This window comes from Hypanus sabinus, chromosome 23 (genome assembly GCF_030144855.1).
Source record: "Hypanus sabinus isolate sHypSab1 chromosome 23, sHypSab1.hap1, whole genome shotgun sequence".
Taxonomy (NCBI): Eukaryota; Metazoa; Chordata; class Chondrichthyes; order Myliobatiformes; family Dasyatidae; genus Hypanus; species Hypanus sabinus.
In genome coordinates, this window is record NC_082728.1 from 30,412,301 (window position 1) to 30,432,044 (window position 19,744).

Genomic DNA, 19,744 nt, shown 5'->3' on the forward strand with positions numbered 1-19,744 from the left:
CACATCCACTGCACTACCCTCATCTATATGCCTGATCACCTCCTCAAAGAACTCTAACAGGCTTGTTAGACATGATCTGCTCTTCTCAAAGCCATGCTGACTATCCCTGATCAGACTGTGATTCTCTAAATGCTCATAAATCCTATCTCTAAGAATCTTTTCCAACAGCTTTCCCACCACAGACATAAGGCTCACTGCTTTATAATTACCTGGACTATCCCTACTTCCTTTTCTGAACAAGGGGACAACATTCGCCTCCCTCCAATCCTCCGGTACCATTCCCGTGGACAACGAGAATATAAAGATCCTAGCCAGAGGCTCAGCAATCTCTTCCCTCACCTCATGGAGCAGCCTGGGGAATATTCCGTCAGACCCCGGGACTTAACTGTCCTAATGTATTTTAACAACTCCAACACCTCCTCTCCCTTAATATTAACATGCTCCAGAACTACAACCTCACTCATATTGTCCTCGCCATCATCATGTTCCCTCTCATTGGTGAATACAGAAGAGAAGAATTCATTGAGGTCCTTGCTCACTTCCACAGCCTCCAGGCACATCTTCCCACCTTTATCTCTAATCGGTCCTACCTTCACTCCTGTCATCCTTTTGTTCTTCAAATAACTGAAGGATACCTTGGGGTTTTCCTTTACCCTACCCACCTTCTCATGCCCCCTTCTTGCTCTCCTCAGCCCCTTCCTAAGCTCCTTTCTTGCTACCTTATATTCCTCAATAGCCCCATCCTTGCTTCCTAAACCTAATTTATGCTGCCTTCTTCCACCTGACTAAATTTTCCACCTCACTTGTCACCCATGGTTCCTTCACCCTACCATTCTTCATCTTCCTCACCGGGACAAATTTATCCCTGACATCCTGTAAGAGATCCCTAAACATCGACCACATGTCCTTAGTATATTTCCCTGCAAAAACATCATCCCAATTCACACCCGCAATTTCTAGCCTTATAGCCTCATAATTTGCCCTTCCCCAATTAAAAATTTTCCTATCCTCTCCAATTCTATCCTTTTCCATGATAATGCTAAAGGCCAGGGAGCGGTGGTCACTATCCCCCAGATGCACATCCACTGAGAGATCTGTGACCTGACCTCCTCCCAAATCCTCCCAAACTTGCTGCCACTACCATCAAGAAAGACAAATAGAGGAGGCTAGGACACATATTATTCCTTCATTCCTTCATCATCACTGAATCCAAACCCTGCATCTCACTACCTTACTACACTATGGGAATAGCTTCATCAGAAGGCCTGCCGATGGCTAAAGTTGACTCCCTACCTCCTTCAGAAGGGCATTAGATGTGGGCAGCAAAGTTTGCCTTGGGACTCGGGGAGGCTGCCAGAGTCCCTGATGACAAAGTGTGCAGGTAAAGTATCCAGGTGCAATTCCTGACACATTGCACAATGGTTCTGGAGCTGTGCGTGGTTTCACTTTGGAGGATCATGAGCTAGAGCAGGAAGCATTGAAAGAGCGAGTTCCATTGCTTGTGAGTTTTACTAGGGGCAATAAAAAGAAATAGGTTTAAATGGAGCGGCCATCGTGGGAATGAATGGGGTTAGAGTCGGGAATTTAAGCTTTGGTGAGAAGAGGCAGAGGCTAAGGTGAATTTCTGGTCAGTTTCTCTTACTTTCTTTATTACTGTTTGATAGCTTCACTTGGAGTAAAAGCAGGAGAATTGAAAAGAGGTGTTCATTGCTTGAGAGTCTCATTTGCAAGGATTTTAAAAGAAAGGGTTTTAAAACTAGCTGATTGCTAGTTAATAGATGATTGGCTAATTAACTAAATATCAGAAGCCAATAAAATTAAGTTAGTGTCAAGAACTTGGTTTGATAAATGTCTCACATGGTCAACACATATTAAGGAAGTAATAACCAAAAGTAAGAAAGTGCTAAATGTTATGAGGTGTTTAATTGGAAAGGAATGGGGAGCTAATAGGAAATCTTTGAAAGTAACATAGATAGGATTAATATGATCAAAACCAAACTATGGAAGTATAGTATATAGATTAGCACCATACAGTATGCTCGAGATTAGATATAATTCAACATCAAGCATTAAGGCTCATCAGTGGGGCAATAAGGACAAGATCAGTGGGGCAATAAGGACAACATCAGTGGTGGCAATGGGAGAGACACCTCTGGAACTGAGAAGAGCTCAGCTTGTGTTATCACATTGGGTAAACCTACAAGGGCATGGAGAAAATTGTACAACTATATAGCTTTTAGATTCATGCTGGGAAAAGGAAAGGAAGAAAACCAGAAATTTTGCATAGACTACAGTATTGAAGGAAAAGCAGAAAGGACAGGAATTAGCAATAAGGCAGTGAGTGATACAAAGCCTTTTCCTGGGGAGCTGTGTGAAGCACCAGAGGAGGATCTCAAATTATTCGAATGGAGACAGGAAAATAGAGAAATAATTTTAAATCAAGATATAGTTGAATCTTGTGTAAATAATAATTATTGTGAATATTTACAAATACACACGTATGCTTCAATGATGGTAATTGTAGATTAGAAGTAGGATTTGTAATGGCTGATTTGAACATTAAAAAGCAGGTGTGGATAAATGATGATTTCTCTGTGTAGACAGGTGAAATGACAGTTGTACTATTAGCTTTGCAGTGGGTGGAGAAAGTGAGAATGATGAGAGCTGTGATATTGTCTGATTCAAGCACAGTAATCAAGAGTCTAAAAGATTTTCCATTCAGAGGCAAGACTAGACATTATGTGTGAGATATTAGAAGCCCTATTTAGACTTAAAATTATGGGACTCTGTCTATGTTTTATGTGGGTTCCAGCAAATGTTGGTATTAGGGGGAATGAGCAGACTGATAAATTAGCAAAGGAGGCAACTCGATGAGCACAAGTGGACATTCAAATAAATTACAGCGAAGGAGAAATAAAAAAAACATTATTAAAAGTGAAATAAAGAAAATGTGAACAAAACGATGGGATGAAGAGAGAACAGGAAGATATCTGTATAATATCCAGAAAGAAGGGGGATGGTCAAGGAATGCAGGAGGGAGGAGGTGATAATATTGAGATTGAGGTTTGGGCAAACAGAGTTTAAAAATTACATTGTTTTTAAGGATGAAACACAATAATGGGTGGCACGAGTATTGTAATCAACAAGAAATGGTAGAGCATGTACTGGTGAGATGTTCAAGATATAATCAAGAGAGGGGATGGCTGATTTTAAAGTTTTCACAGAATAATATACAATTTAGCATTAATAGCATTTTGAAAATTAGATCACAGGATTATTGGTTTAATATATAGTGCGCTTCCTAAAGAATACAGGTTTTTTTCATAGAATTTGATACAAATATAAATATATGGAAATAAGATATCCTGACCCACACTCCAGTTCAGAAGCTTATGCTAATACAAGGAAGATGGGGAGAAGGAGGAGGAGGAGTTAGTGCCAAGCAGAGTGGCCATGGAGCATCAGCTCCTGGAGCTGAGTTGAGCTTGGAGTTGGAGTAAAGGGCGGAATCTCCTTTTAGGAGTTACACTCATGCAGGAATGGTGGGTAGAGCTGGCAGGAAGTGACAGAGAAGATGGAGGTAGTGAACATGAAGTGGTAATGGGTGATAGGAGTTGTATGGAGGAAGGCGAATGGCAGGTTTGTGGGAAATGGAAAAATAAGCAGCAAACTGAGGATTGTAGTGACTTGTCATCCAGTGATGAAGGCAGTGGACAGGATTTAAATAAAAGAGGAAGAGTTTAAGGCATTGCTGAGTTTTGAATGTGGGCCTGTTTCTGATATCAATCTCATTGGATTAACTAAGGATTTGAGAAAAGTGTTAGGTGATATGATGAGCACAAGACCTTTAAGAGATGGGGCATTCATAGTGTTTTGTAAAGATAGTAAGCTACTTAAGAAAGCCTTAGGGTTAAAGGCTGTGGAAAGAAGGAAAGTAGTAGCAAGGAGTTCTATATTGAACAACAATGGCTTTGGGGTGTAATCCCTGGAGTGCATCTAGATGTATCCATGGACCAAGTTAATTTAGTTGAGGGAAAAGTTATAGATGCTAAGTGGGCTTTGTGGTGGAGTAAGAATAGGTAGCTTAGCAATGTTGATTTAAATTGATGGATAAAAGCTGTCAGATAGGATTAATTTAGGTTATATGATTTATGTGGTTTGAGCCTATGTCCTGCCCCTCTGAGATGTTCCCTAATGCCAGAAGTTTGCTTATGTAGCAGCAGCATAAAAGGGTAAAAAGCAGTGTGGTAGATGCGCTAGAGAAGATAATTGTGGTTGTTGTGAAGAAGGCCTTTAGCCAAAATGTAGAAGTTATGGAGAGGAATATAGTTCTCCTTATGCAGGGTGTCCTGTATATAACAAAGCTGATGAAGTACAGCATGTTCAGGTAGAAATGGACATATCATTTGTACAGTAGAAGCTCTTCAGAAAGTACGAAGACTGTGTCAATAGGACCTATTAATGTACAGAATACAAATAGATTAGTCAGTGTGTAAAGTGCATGATTTTATAACAAAGGATTTGATTGATTGTTGATAAATCAAAATTTGTTACTTAAAGCAGGACTTAAAAAATAAACACTATAGAAAAATATCTAGAGATAAAAGGCTTGAGTCTAGAAGTTATTAATGATGCTTTATAAGGAGGGGAAATAATAGTTGGACTATGAAGAATTGCTAATGTTTTTTTTTACTTTTTTTTAGTTTTTTCCAATGGAAAAGAAGAACTTCGTTAGCTGATGGTCAGGGGACTTTATTGTTCTTAGTACTACTTGGGGTTGTAATGACATAAACGCACACATGTAAACTGGGTAGTGGTGGAAGACTTTCTGGAAGGGAAGTATTTGGTATGCTTGAATGCTGCTCAGTAGGTGGGTATAATGGAGGAGAAAGAGGAGGAGAAGAAGAGAATAAGATAAAAAGTCATTTTTGAGAGGGACTGCTGTTTTGTGAACGTGTTGCTTGTTGTCTAATTGTGGGCTTTGTTGTGGAGGGTGAGCAACACTAAGGGGGATAAACTTTTATTTATTCTTGTCCCTTATTCTCCCCACCCCCTAAACTCTTTCAGTCATGGTAGGTAAGCCCTATCCTGTGTCATGCTCCTCCTGTGCAATGTGTAGAGCTCATGGATGCCACCAGAATCTCTGGTGATTGAGTGCAGGAAGAGTCCTAACTGACCACATGATGAGTCTGGAGCTGTGTATGGACTCCGCGATGCTGAGAATGTTGGGGATAACCCATGCAGAGAGTTGGTCACACTTCAGTTTGTGCACCTAGGGTAAGAGAAGGAATGGGTAACTAACAGGCAGAACAGTAGCAAGAGAGTAGTGCAGGAGATCCCTGTGGACAGCTCCCTCCAGGACAGATATACCACTCTGGATATTGTTGGGGGAGATGGCTCATTAGGGAAAGGCCGCAGTCATTCTGATCATGGCACGGTGGGTGGCTCTGCTGCACGGCAGGGTAGGAAACAGTGTTATTGTGGTAGGGGACTCCATGGTAAGAGGAATACAGGAATTTATGTGGTCGTAACCGGATTCCTGGTTGGTATGGTGGTTTCCAGGTGCAGTTAGGGATGAATCTGACCTGTTGCAGAGCATCCTGGAAGGAGAGGGTGACCAGCCAGTAGTCATGGTAGATTTAGATACCAATGGCATAAGAAGATAGTGGGAGGAGGTTCTACAAGTTGAATTAATTTTAAGTAAATTAAGATAAGTTAAAAGTAGGGCATCAAAGGTAATAATTTGAGGTTTGCTATCTGTGTCACATGTGGCTTGAGCAGTGGTACAGAAGGGGGATGTTATGTTTGCTGGGCATTGGGATCATTTCTGGGGAGGTGAGAACTGTACAGCAGAATAGTCTACAGCTGGGTAGGACCAGGATAAATATCCTAGGGGGATTGTTTGTGAGTGCTGTTGGGAAGTTTTTAAACTAATATGACATGCAGATGGGAAACCAAGTGGCAAGACAAGGAAATAATGCAGAGACCAAAGGAAACGTTAGAAAAGAGAATAGTCAGAGAGGTCAAGTGCAAAGGACATAAAAGTTTCTAGATTCTAAGAGGGCAATGAGTGCAAGGGCATTTTATCTGAATGTCCATGGTAATCAAAACAAGTTCAGTGAACCTGAGGCACAAAGGGGTATGATTTAATGGCCAGTACAGAAATATGGCTGCAATGTGGAGATGATTGGGAATTACATATCCAAGGTAACAGGTAATACAAGGAAGATTGGCAGGAAGGTAAAGGAAGTGGGTTAGCGCTCTTAGTTAATGATGAGGACAGGGCAACAGTGAGAGATAGGGAGCAGAATGTTGAGTCCATCTGAGCAAACATTAAGAATAAATAGTAAAAAGGAAAAAATCATTGGGAGTTGTCTATAGGCCACTGAATAATAACATTACAATGGCACAAGCAGGAATCCAAGGAATATCTGATGCATGTAAGAATGGAAAGCAGTTGTCATTGGGGACTTGAACTTGCAAATTGGGTGAATTGGTTGAGGCAGTCTTGAAGAGGAAGTCATAGAATGCATCTGTGCTGGCGTTCTTGAACAGCATGTTAGTGAACCTACAAGGGAAAATGTTATCTTAAATCTGGTCCTGTGCAGCGAGACAAGTAAAATTAACCTTTTGGTTAGGATTCACTTGGAAAAAGTGATAAATGAATAACTAAATTTATCATACATTTCAAGGTTGCAATAGTTAGATTTAAAATCTGTGTATTATTGGAGACTCCAGTGAGATGAGAGAGGAGATGGCGAGGGTAGACCTGGAACACAAGCTATGCGGGGGGGGGGGGGGGGGGGATGGTTGCGGAACAGTGGAAGACTTTCAAAGAGACTTCTCACTGTGCTCAACAAAAAATATATTTTAGTTAAAAGCAAGGACAGCAGGAGTGGGGAGGCCAGTCCTGGATAACTAAGAAAATAAAGGAAGGCATCAAACTATAAGCTTATGTATGCAAAGTTGCCAAGAGTAGTATAAAACTGGAAGGCAGAGAAATCTTTAAAGCAGCATGCTTTAAAGCAAAAAAGAACCACCAGTAAGGCAATAAGGAAAGGGAAGATAGATTATGAAAGCAAACCAGGTCAACATGTAAAAACAGTAGAAATTTTTTATCATCATATGAGGTAGAAATTGGTGGCTAAAGTCAGCATAGCTCCTTTGTTAGACTTATTCATAAGATAAGGTCACATGGAGTTGAAGGTTGAGGGGATTGGTTAACTTGCCAGTCAGTGTTGAGCAGAGTTATACAGGGGTCGGTGCTGATTTAGAAGAGGGGACCAAGTGTAGCACATCTAAGTTTACTGATAAAACTAAATTGAGTTAGTTGAAAAGTACATCTGCAGAGGAGGTGGGGAGACTGCAAAGAGATATAGATAGGTTAAGTGAGTGGGTAAAGGTCTGGCAGATGAGCAAAATATTGGTAAATGTGAGGCCATCCACTTTGGAGGGGAATATAGAAGATCAGATTATCTAAATGGTGTAAGATTGCAGTTTTGCCAAGAGACTTGAGGATACTTGTGCATGAATCACAAAAAAGTTGGTTCACAGGTGCAACAGGTTATCAAGAAAGCAAATAGAATGTTGGCCTTCATTGTAAGCTGGACTGAATTTACGAGCAAGGAGGCTATGCTGCAACTATACAGGGTACTGGTGAGGCTGCATCTGGAGTACTGCATGTGGTTCAGGTCTCCTTACTTGAGAAAATATACTGGCCTTAGAGTGGTTCACCAGGTTGATTCTGGAGATGAGGGGGTCAGGCTGAGGAGAGATTGAGGCACCTGGGACAACAATTGCTGGGATTCCAAAGAATGAGAGTGGATCTTTTATAGAAACATCAAATTATGAAAGGGAAGAATGAGATAGAAGCAGGAACATTGCTTCCACTGGTAAGAGAGACTAGAATTGGGGGCATAGCCTCAAGTTTCAGAAGAATAGATTGAAGATGGAGATGAGGAGAAACTACTTTTTCTGGAGTAGTGTGTCTGTGGAATTCTATGCACAGGAAACAGTAGATGCTATCTCATTGAATATATTGAAGATAGGTAATTTTTTTCATAGCAGGCGAGTTAAGGGTTATGGGGAAAAGGCACGTGGGTGGATCTGAGTCCACAGCCAGATCAGCTATTGAATGGCAGAGCAGGCTCGATAGGCTTGATACCCCTCTCCTCCTCCTCCCATTTCTTATGCTCCTGTGTTGCTCTTGTCAAGGATGCAGAAATCACAAAATGCATAATTCATTGGTAATTCCAATGCAAAAACTCACTGCTGCCAACTCACCGACCCAAGCTCTGTTGATAAAAGTAGTGAATAAATAGCATACAAATGTAATAGAAATAGCAAGATTTCCATCAAAAGATGTCAATGATCGCCGAAAGAAGCCTTACATCAGTTTACAGTGCAGAATGGTTCCAAAGGTTTCATGCCCCCAAGCTGGAAAGAATTCAGAAAAGATTTACGAGTATGTTTTCAGGACTCAAAGGATTGAGTTATAGAGAAAAGATGAACAGGCTAGGACTTCATTCATTTGCGCATAGGAGAATGAGGAGTGACCTTCTGGAGGTGTGTAAGATCATTAGAGGTGTAGATAATATGATGAATATGCACAATCTTTATCTCAGGGCTGGGAAATCAAGAACTAGAGGGGATAGACTTAATTGAGAGGAGATTTTTTAATAAGAACCTGAGACGCATTTTTTAACCCAATGGGTGGACTGCATATGGAATGAACAGTTAGCGGAAGTGGTCGAGGCACATATTTTACATTAACAAAATTTAAAAACACTTGGACAGGTATCTGGGGGAAAAGCTAAGGCTTTATAAGGCATTGGTTAGATCACACTTGTACTATTGTGAGCAGTTTTGGGCCCCTTATCGAAGAAAGAAAGTGCTGATATTGAAGATGTTCCAAAGGAGGCTCATGAGAATGAACAAGAGAAAATCTGCAGATGCTGGAAATCCAAGCAACACACACAAAGTGCTGGAAAAGCATCGATTACTTGAACTTCCTGTAATGCCCTCCCCCCTTCACCATTCCCCATTCCCATTACCCTCTCTCACCTTATCTTCTTACTTGCCCCTCACCTCTCTTTGGTGCTCCTCCCTCTTTTCTTTCTTTCATGGCCTTCTGTCATCTCCTATCAGATTTCCCCTTCTCCAGCTCTGTCGCTCTTTCAGCAATCAACATCCCAGCTCTTTACTTCACCTCTCCTCCCCCCCCCCCACCGGTTTCATCTATCACCCTGTGTTTCTTCCTCCCCTCCCTCAACCTTCTCACTCCGACCCTTCATTTTTTTTCTCCTGTCTTGATTAAGGGGCTCGGCTGGATAGATCGACTGTACTCTTTTCCATAGGTCCTACCTCGTCTGCTGAGTTTCTCCATCATTTTGTGTGTGTCACAAGAATGATCTCAGGAATGAAAGGGTTAATATATGAGTACTTGCATGCTCTGGGCCTGTACTCACTAGAATTCAGAAGAATGAGGGGGACTATCATTGAAACCCATCAAATATTGAAAAGCCTAAATAGTGGATGTGAAGAGGATGTGTCCTATAGTGGGAGACTTGCAAACCAGAGGGGACAGCCTCAGAACAGAAGGACATCCCTTTAAACAGAGATGAGGAGGAATTTCTTTAGCCAGAGGGTGGTGAATCTGTGGAATTCATTGTCACAGATGACTGTGGAGTCCAAGGCATCTGGTATATTTAAAGCAGAGATTGATAGGTCCTTGGTTAGTTAGAGTATCATTACCAAAGGTTATGGAGAGAAGGCAGGAGAATGGGGTTGAGAAGGATAATAAATCAGTCATAATGGAGCATACTTGATGGGCTGAATGTCCAAATTCTGCCCCTATGTCTTATGGTCTAAAAAGATCAAGAGGAATATGGGCCTAGCTTGTATGGGCACCTTGGTAAACATGGACCAGTTGGGCCAAAATTCTCTGACTAAAGTGATTACATTTTCAGCTTTCTGTTATTCTTATAATGATGGAATTTACTGAATATCTAGTGTTGATTAATAATAGGCATAATTTTAGTGCAGGTAATTTCTCTGACAAGCATTACTTCTAATATAATCACCTTAATAGAAATATTATTCCTTTGAGTGTTATACTTGCCTCTCTTGATGTGGGTTTTCCTCTGAAGAATTCATTGTTCTTTGAGTTGTGAGGGGGATTGAAGCGAGGCTGCAGGAAAATGCACCCATTGGCAATGGCCTCCAGTGGCGCAGGTCCTTCATATGGGAATCCCAACCCAATGAACAGCTGAAATTTAAAATGAGAAGGAAAGGGAGAATGATTAGCATTGCTCAGCTGTTGTGTCAATGCTCAAACAGGAAGTAGCCAAGACCAAAGAGGCCCTGTTTCATTTGCGCTCTGATCAGAGTATTGCACAAGAGAATTGAGAATTGCTTAAGCCACTTTGCTTAGGAAAGATTAATTCCTTTTTTTCAGTAGTCTGTTGTCCAATTGCTTCTTTGGGTTGAAATCATATTTTAAATCTCTATCAGAAACAGAATGGTCTGCAATAAAAGATGCCATATTAAATTTTATGTCACGGTTTTCAACATTTTGATAATCAGTTGTGATTCCATATCTTAAAAGGACCCAAAACACAATAATATAAAATTCATCTGACCACTTATTTTAATGGCACATTAAACACACAACCATTTACACAAATGAATGCTATGATGACAATATTCAAACACATTTAAGGCTTCAGTTTGGTACAAAGCCTTTCACACAAAATGGAAGAACCACGAATATAATTTATAAAACCAAAAACAATTTTATCTAATGAAGCAAATAGTTTTATTGCAATAGTATTACTGAGGAAAAACAATTATTTTCTGCACCAAATGAGTTACTTCTCTTTTAATAGCTTATTTTATAGAGTGCATGAAAAATTTATTTAAAACGTAGTTCAAAAATTGAAATTATATTGCTTGATTGCAAATATATTACAGGAATATTAACATATTAAAAATAAATCCTTGTGCTGATGAAAACTCCCAATTTTACATTAAAAAGCCAAAGCATGCAGATGCTGGAAATTGGAAATCAAAACAGAAAATGCTAGGTGTATCAGCAATGTATTGTTCAGACAGAAACATAGAAAACCTGCAGCACAATACAGGCCCTTTGGCCCATAAAACTGTTCCCAACATGTCCTTATCTTAGACATTACTTAGGGTTACCCATAGCCCTCTATTTTTCTAAGCTCTATGTACCAGATATGACTGTTTTGCTATTAGCTTAGAACGAAATGCCTTACTCGCAGCATGCATACATATGTGTGAGAGAGAACAAGAACAAGATTATCTTAGTACACAGCACATTGGTTAATTGCAGCAAGTTCAAATGGATATTTGCATAAGACATTTGCAATCTCAGAGGAAGACCAGATCGTCATTGTGTCCCCGTAATCACTGAGGCTTAATGATGATGATAAAATAACATTGAGCTCCAGGGAAGGGCGTTGAATTAGAGTGAATATATCAGGTTCACATGTGGTCTCATAAGTGAAGTGAAAAGAGGGAAGAAAGAAAATAAAAGTGTATATGCTGAAACCTAAGTTGAGCATTTCACATTAAATACTTTTCATTAAAACTGGAACATATATTAAATCTGTTTTTGATACTAATCTGATTCTAAAAAGAATCATAGCATTCTTCCCGCACTGCTTGCAACCGAAGAGGAGGAGGAGGAATGTTTCCTGGACTGAATGTGCTGCATTTGGGAACAGTCCAGACTGTTCCTTGTACAGTCAGTGATATAGCTCTAGATGGGGTCTAGGATCAGATGCCCTTGTGAACAAGCTCTCCTGGAGGTGTGAATTGCCCATGGTTACTGTTGTAGTCTGCCCCTGCATCCTTTGCACATGGCTGGCCAAAGTTATCGATCAGGCTAACCTTCATCACACAGCACTTCCCAACTAAAACCTTCACCTTCCACCCTATGTAATCCTCCCCTGTTAATATTCAGCCCGTTTGTCTCAAACATATTTAAACATTTTGAAATGTGAGTAGCTTTGATGTGACTGTCAACACCAATGACATGTGGATATTGCCCTTGCGGGAGAAGCAATAGAAGACTCTTCATGTTTGTGCTGGCTCTCCCCACGACCAGTGCAGCTATTTCCACTTCCTCCGCTTTTCCACTTACATTGTTCAATTCTTCTGGGGTATAGAAAGACTTATAGATTAACCTTACAATGATTCTCACTCCTATTAATCAGTGAGTATGTGATTACTATAGATATTAATGTACATTTTAACCTCAAATGCAACTGATTTGTGACTTAAGGAATGAAAGCGTAAAAGCTGTTTATCTCTGCAGGAGCTACAAATTAAATCTTCAGAGAGGTGAGCACACACTCACTCATTTTATGACAGGCTTTTGGCACCCAGGTCCCGAAGGTCAACAGCAAAAGAAAAAAATATCTGCTTACTGTGCTGTATTCAGGCAAATAAATAAGTTTAGGAGACTGACAGTCTGCATTTTCACAACAATTTGAAAAATAAAAGCTGAAATTTAGTTCTTTGCAGGTGACCACACATAAAAATAGAATTGATCAAAAAGGGTCTGAAACTAATAAACAAAATCTTCATTGCCTCACCCATTGGTAAGTAGATATCACTACGAAGGTTTAACAGTTATTAAACATAATTAATAAAATAAATCTTTCCAAACCTTAACCATCCCATATCGTATGTAACCAGTTTGATTTGGAACTCGTTAACATAGGCTCTGCAGGCTGCAATTTGCTGGTAATGTCACATTATGTCAAAGAGCCTCAGAAAATCAACTCTGTAAATTGTAGGATTTTCACATTTCTTTTAAAAGTATAAGTATATTGTAAACCAAGATCTGATGCATCCTCTTGCCCTGACACAGACTCTCGTCAAATTAGGTTCATGGGGTTGTAATAACTTCTCCAGGATCTTCCAAGTGGTAATTATTCACTCACTACAAAAGAAACTAATGCTGGCCATGAACTTGAACCTATGTTTGATGGAGGCAGGGGAAAAAGATTGTCACTTAATCTAATCCCATGAGGTGTGTTAATAATTCAAATATTTTTGAAGACTGGCTTTGTCAGTGTTAGTAGCTGGTTACTTTTAGAAACCTGGGGGTGGGGAATGGAGAGTAAGGAGGCAAATGCTTTTTTCCCTCACTGCTTGCAACCCAAGAGGAGGAGGAGGAATGTTTCCTGGACTGAATGTGCTGCATTTGGGAACAGTCCAGACTGTTCCTTGTACAGTCAGTGATATAGCTCTAGATGGGGTCTAGGATCAGATGCCCTTGTGAACAAGCTCTCCTGGAGGTGTGGATTGCCCATGGTTACTGTTGTAGTCTGCCCCTGCATCCTTTGCACATGGCTGGCCAAAGTTATCGATCAGGTTACACAGCACTTCCCAACTAAAACCTTCACCTTCCACCCTATGTAATCCTTCCTTGTTAATATCCAGCCCGTTTGTCTCAAACATATTTAAACATTTTGAAATGTGAGTAGCTTTGATCTGACTGTCAACACCAACGACATGTGGATATTGCCCTTTCGGGAGAAGCAGGAATTAAGAGACTTTGATTCAGAATAAGACATACCCCATTTAAAATGCAGACAAGAAGGAATTAGGACTGAGAGGATTATAATTCTGAGTTATTTTCCCCTGTATACCTAAAACATACAGTATATCCAAAGTCAAGGTAGGCAGATTTTTCACTAATGAGGGGGTGAGGGGAGGGGACGTGATCAAGAGTTGAGAGTAAGTGTTGGGTGCAACATCAGATTAGTCACAACCTCACTGAACGATGGAACAATACTGCAAAGTCACATCTTTTTTTTGCATTTTTATTAATAAATAGCTAATATCAGTCAGTCATATGATATTATCCTTACAGTGATACAACCTTGAAATGGTCGATTGTTTAAAAAAAAGACTTTTCATATGATGAGTTCCATTGTTCCTTGATGCTGAGATATATTTTAGGATGCTCTGGGACACATCATCAGTGATGCAAGCTGAGGTCAATGGGTGCTTTGGGTCTTTCAACATCAGACACTCTCACCCAGGAGACTCAGCCAGGGTTGATCAGGCCCTGGCTTGTGTCCCAGCAGCACAGGTCCACGGGTCATATGTCTTGATCCATAGCCATCTGAAGAGCCATCAGGAATGTCACAGAGGTTTGTTCGGCAGCCTCTGTGATGGTCCTAATGCCTCTTTGTTTTGCAGTCCCCATAATGCCAAGGAGAGAGGTGCATGCCACCTCTCTATAGGCTCACATTGTGCCATGTCTCACCCCTGTCTGGACTTTTGATAAAGTCCCACATAGGAGATTAGTGGGCAAAATTAGGGCACATGGTATTGGGGGAAGAGTACTGACATGGATTGAAAATTGGCTGGCTGACAGGAAACAAAGAGTAGTGATTAACGGGTCCCTTTCAGAATGGCAGGCTGTGACCAGTGGGGTACCGCAAGGTTCGGTGCTGGGACTGCAGCTGTTTACAATATACATTAATGATTTAGATGAAGGGATTAAAAGTAACATTAGCAAATTTGCTGATGACATAAAGCTGGGTGGCAGTGTGAAATGTCAGGAGGATGTTATGAGAATGCAGGGTGACTTGGACAGGTTGGGTGAGTGGGCAAATGTATGGCAGATGCAGTTTAATGTGGATAATGTGAGGTTATCCACTTTGGTGGCAAGAATAGAAAGGCAGATTACTATCTAAATGGAGTCAAGTTTGGAAAACGGGAAGTACAACGAGATCTAGGTGTTCTTGTACATCAGTCAATGAAAGCAAGCATGCAGGTACAGCAGGCAGTGAAGAAAGCTAATGGCATGCTGGCTTTTATAACAAGAGGAATAGAGTATAGGAGTACAGGGCCCTGGTGAGACCAGACCTGGAGTATTGTGTGCAATTTTGGTCTCCAAATTTGAGGAAGGACACTCTTGCTATTGAGGGAGTGCAGCGTAGGTTCACAAGGTTAATTCCCGGAATGGTGGGACTGTCACATGTTGAAAGATTGGAGGGACTGGGCTAGTATACACTGGAATTTAGAAGGATGAGAGGGGATCTGATTGAAACATGTAAGATTATTAAGGGATTGGACACACTGGAGGCAGGAAGCATGTTCCGGCTGATGGGTGAGTCCAGAACTAGAGGCCACAGTTTAAGGATAAGGGGTAGGCCATTTAGAACAGAGATTCAGAAAAACTTTTTCACCCAGAGTGGTGGATATGTGGAATGCTCTGCCCCAGAAGGCAGTGGAGGCCAAGTCTCTGGATGCATTCAAGAGAGAGTTAGATAGAGCTCTTATAGATAGCGGGGTCAAGGGATATGGGGAGAGGGCAGGAACGTGGTACTGATTGTGTATGATCAGCCATGATCACAGTGAATGGCGGTGCTGGCTAGAAGGGCCGAATGGACTACTCCTGCACCTACTCCCTATTGTCTATTGACTATTGTCCCTGGCAGTGCTCTACCAGCTCCAGGTACTTGACTTTCTTCTGCACAAATGCTTCCTCAAGGAATTGGCAGTTCTATCACGTCACCTGCTTTGAGGTTTCTGACAGAATGACCGTGTCAGGCATCAGGGATGATGATGATGCAATGAAGTCAGGGAACTCTAAATGCTTGCCAAGATCAACTTTCTCTTGTCAGACCTTAGTGAGCAAGCCTGCTGGTGATCCATGCTGAGACTATGGTTTGTCTCCAGCTGTGACAAAGGCTATGGGCTCTCTGGGTTGGCAGAGATGCTTATGGTTGTTAATGGGCAAGGAGATATTTCCTAATGGCTCTTTACTTTGCAGTCCCCGTAAGCACCTGACCATGGCATCAGTAGTAGCAGCCTTCTTCTAGGGTTTCGGGCAGCTGTTGAGATGTGCTCCAGGGTCCCTCTGCCGGGCGACAAGGTTCGCTGGAGTAGGCAGGACATCGTACACAGCCTGGATCATGAACAATGCACTGGGATTCTGCCTGCCAGATGTTAGACTAAGAGATCTTCCACTTCAGCGTACCCTCCCACCTTGTCCAAGTTCCCTGCTGCCTCAGTTCTACCATCCTGGTGGTACACACATTCTTGATAGCTGTATACACCTCCTTCTGGATGAGTTTCTGCACTGGGCCTGTTGAAGTGGGTTGAATAGAAGCTGCTCAGCCCTACCTGACCAGACACCATAGTCACTACCAGATCCCCGCAGCACATAGGGGACTCAATCATCTCTACTGCATCCTGGGCCTTCCATTTTTTTGCCTGTCTGGACCTCAATGACTGCTGTTGAGACTAGTATATAACAAAAAGCAAAATAAAATCAAACACTCAAAATAACCATTTTGTCTCTATGTGCTTTAGTACAGAGTCTTCTAGATACAATAGATTATTTTCAGATATCAAGTTCAATTTTAATTGTCATCCAACCATATATGACTATCCATGAATACAGCTAAACAAAACAGTGTTCCTTCTGTGCCAAGGTGCAAAACACAGTTCCAACGGTCATACACAGCATAAGGCACATATAGCACACATTAGATAGCTGTAAATATACAGTCACACAAAAACAAATATAACAAATCTGAATTTATTTGATGCATGTGAGCCCCTGCCACAATGGTGACACAATTGTCTGGGCAGCTTGGTTTTTTTTCTTGGTTTCTCTACAATTTTGTTCACGCTCACTTTCATTTTTGACTGCAAATTGATGCATTTCTGTAATTTCATTGAAGCAGCGAATTTGACTGCTCTTTTAAATTTAAGTTGTGCTTTAGTTATGAGCTATTTATGGATGCTTTCTTGTAAGATTCCACAAATTAAATGATCTCTCAAATTAAATGATCTTTAAGCCCATGACTGAACAGACAATGCTCGGATAATCTCTTCAATTCATTGACGTACTGTATGTTGAAATGGACTCTCCTTTTTGATTCCACTTATGAAACCATAAGTATTCTGTGATCAACTGTTGCATCAGTTCTAAATTTTCCTGTATTAATTTTACAGAATCAGCAAAGCTAATTTCTGCTGGTCTGGCTGGAGCTGTTAAACTCTGAAGCAAAATATATGTTTTTAAACCCAATGTATTTAGGAAAATTGGTACTTGTTTCTCATTGGTTATTTCATTTGCTTCAAAATACTGCTCAATTTGCACAATATATAAGATCCAATTATCTGCTGTGTAATCAAACACATCAATCATTTTGATACAGCCAACCATTTCTGCACTTCTTAATGATTATTATCGGGGGACGTCACGTGATGACGCAGGATCGAGACATGGAAATCCAGCTCTCCCGTAAAAAAACTAGTAAAGTAAAGTTTAAGTGAAGAAGAGTTAATAAATATTTTCTAAAAACGACTTATAAACAACTCAGGACTATCTTTAGATATGTCTCCTAAACAGAAACAGAAGAGAACTACTACTTTGAAGACAGCGCAAGTTGGCAAAGAAAGAGGCCCGACCATTATGACGGAACCTCGTACTCCAGTTGGATCTCTTCCCGGCGAAGTACATGTCGCCTCCGATGATGCAGAACAGAAAACTACGGCAGCATCAACAGACTCTACGAAGAAACAGCAGGAACTGAACATGCGTGAAGAAACGGGTATGTGCAAACAGAACTACAAGTTCTAGCTGCGACTGAAAGTGAAAGTGAACTGGAAGTAGAATCAGACTCTCTGGAAAACACATGAGGAAATAGATGAAGGAGAAGAAGAACAGGAAGAAATTAAAGGTGGAAGACTTTCTGGAGACTTAAGAAAAGCCCTGATACAAATAATGCATGAATAAAAGCATTAAAAGTAATAAAAACATATTAAAAATATGAAGATTACACTTGATAAGGTGGTGGAAAAACAAAAGAAAATGGATAAGAAAGTTAAAAAGTTGGAAGAAAAAATGGGAGACACCACTGAAAGAGTGGACAAGATGGAAGATAATATCCTTGCCTGGACATCAGAAAGAAAATGGTTGTTCGAAAAAGTAGATGTGCTTGAAAATTTTAGCAGATGAAACAATATTAAGATTGTTGGTCTTAAAGAAGGTATAGAGGGAGAAGATCCAATAAAATTCTTTCAAAAATGGATCCCAGAAATCTTGGAAATGGAAGAAGGAAGTCAGTTAATTGAAATCAAAAGGGCTCCTAGAGCTTTAAGACCAAAACCCCAACGAGATCAAAATCCATGATCAACCTTGATAAAATGCTTAAGATATCAAGATAAAGAAAAGATCTTGAAGGCAGCTGCTCAAGGTGCCAGAAAGAGAAATGGGCCATTGATGATAGAAGGGAAAAGAGTTCTTTTCTATCCTGATATAAGTTACAACCTTTTGAAGAGGAGGAAGGAATTTAACCCAGTGAAAAAAATCTTATGGGAAAAGGGTTATAAATTTATACTGAGCTACCCAGCAACACTGATAATCTTCTTGGATGACGAAGAAAGAAGATTTTTTACTGATCATAGGAAAGCGGAGGAGTTTGTACAAGAACTTCCTAATATTCATGAGATGCGGTAAAGAATTATGGAAGTGAAATGGATTAAAGATGAAGACTGAGATAGGAATCAGATTTAATGTATATTTAAGAGTAGGAGATTATACAAATATACTTTAAGTATATGATAGAAAGGGAGAAAGATAAAAAATTGAGGAATATTAATTGGGAGTAGAGATACTAATTTTTTTCTTCACTTATATATATATATATATATCTTTTTTTTGTTATGGGGAGCTGGAGGAGCTTCTGATTGATTGCTATGGGATTCACGTGTGGAATCATGGCTATTGCCATGACCCGTAAAACGGAGGGGGGTAATGTTGTGTTTCTATTCATTCACAACATTAGTGGGGGGGGGTATTTTGTTATCTTTTTCTTTACTATCTATCGTTCCTCTATTTTTCCTTTTTTGCCTGGATGATGGGGGGGGGGGGGGGGAGACACATAGCAACATGAAAAATTTTAAAGAGATTCCCCAATGTATTATGAAATGACTAATTTACTCAATTTTTTCAGTTTTAATGTTAATGGGCTTAATGGACCGGTGAAAAGAAGAAGAGTTTTAACATATATTAAGAAAATGAAAGTAGATATAGCTTTTTTGCAGGAAGCACATTTAACAGAGATAGAACATCAGAAATTAAAGAGAGATTGGGTTGGAAGTGTTATTGCAGCTTCATTTAATTCAAAGGCGAGGGGAGTTGCAATTTTGGTTAATAAAACCTTACCAATTAAAATACAGAATGTACTAATTGATTCTGCGGGGAGATACGTGATTATACACTGTCAAATCTTTTCAGAATTATGGACTCTTATGAATATTTATGCACCAAATGAAAATGATGCAAAATTCATACAAGAAGCTTTTTTGAATTTGGTCGATGCACACAATAAAATATTAATAGGTGAAGATGTTAACTTTTGTCCAGACCCAGTTCTAGATAGGTCAACTAAGGTTGTTACAAAATCAAAAGTAATAAAACTAACTTTATCATTGATGAAAGACTTAAGTTTGATTGATATATGGAGAAGAATTAATCCAAGAGAAAGAGATTATTCATTTTATTCAAATAGACATAAAACTTATTCAAGGATTGATTTTTTTCCTATCATCAATAAGTATTCAGGATAGAGTGAAAAGTGCGGAATATAAAGCGAGAATACTGTCAGATCATTCCCCCTTGATAATGACAATGATAATGATGGATAAGGAGGAATTGATTTACAGATGGAGATTTAAT

The 19,744-nt window shown here is 40.1% G+C and overlaps 1 protein-coding gene across 1 annotated transcript in view; it reads right to left on the reverse strand.

Annotated features, from left to right (window-relative positions):
- Positions 1-19,744, reverse strand: part of LOC132380092 (alpha-1,6-mannosylglycoprotein 6-beta-N-acetylglucosaminyltransferase B-like) — a 919,103-nt gene that overhangs the window by 44,635 nt on the left and 854,724 nt on the right. Inside the window, exon 13 of the mRNA XM_059948641.1 lies at positions 10,121-10,267. Within this exon, the coding sequence (XP_059804624.1) occupies positions 10,121-10,267 (147 nt within the window). The remainder of the gene's footprint in view (positions 1-10,120; positions 10,268-19,744) is intronic.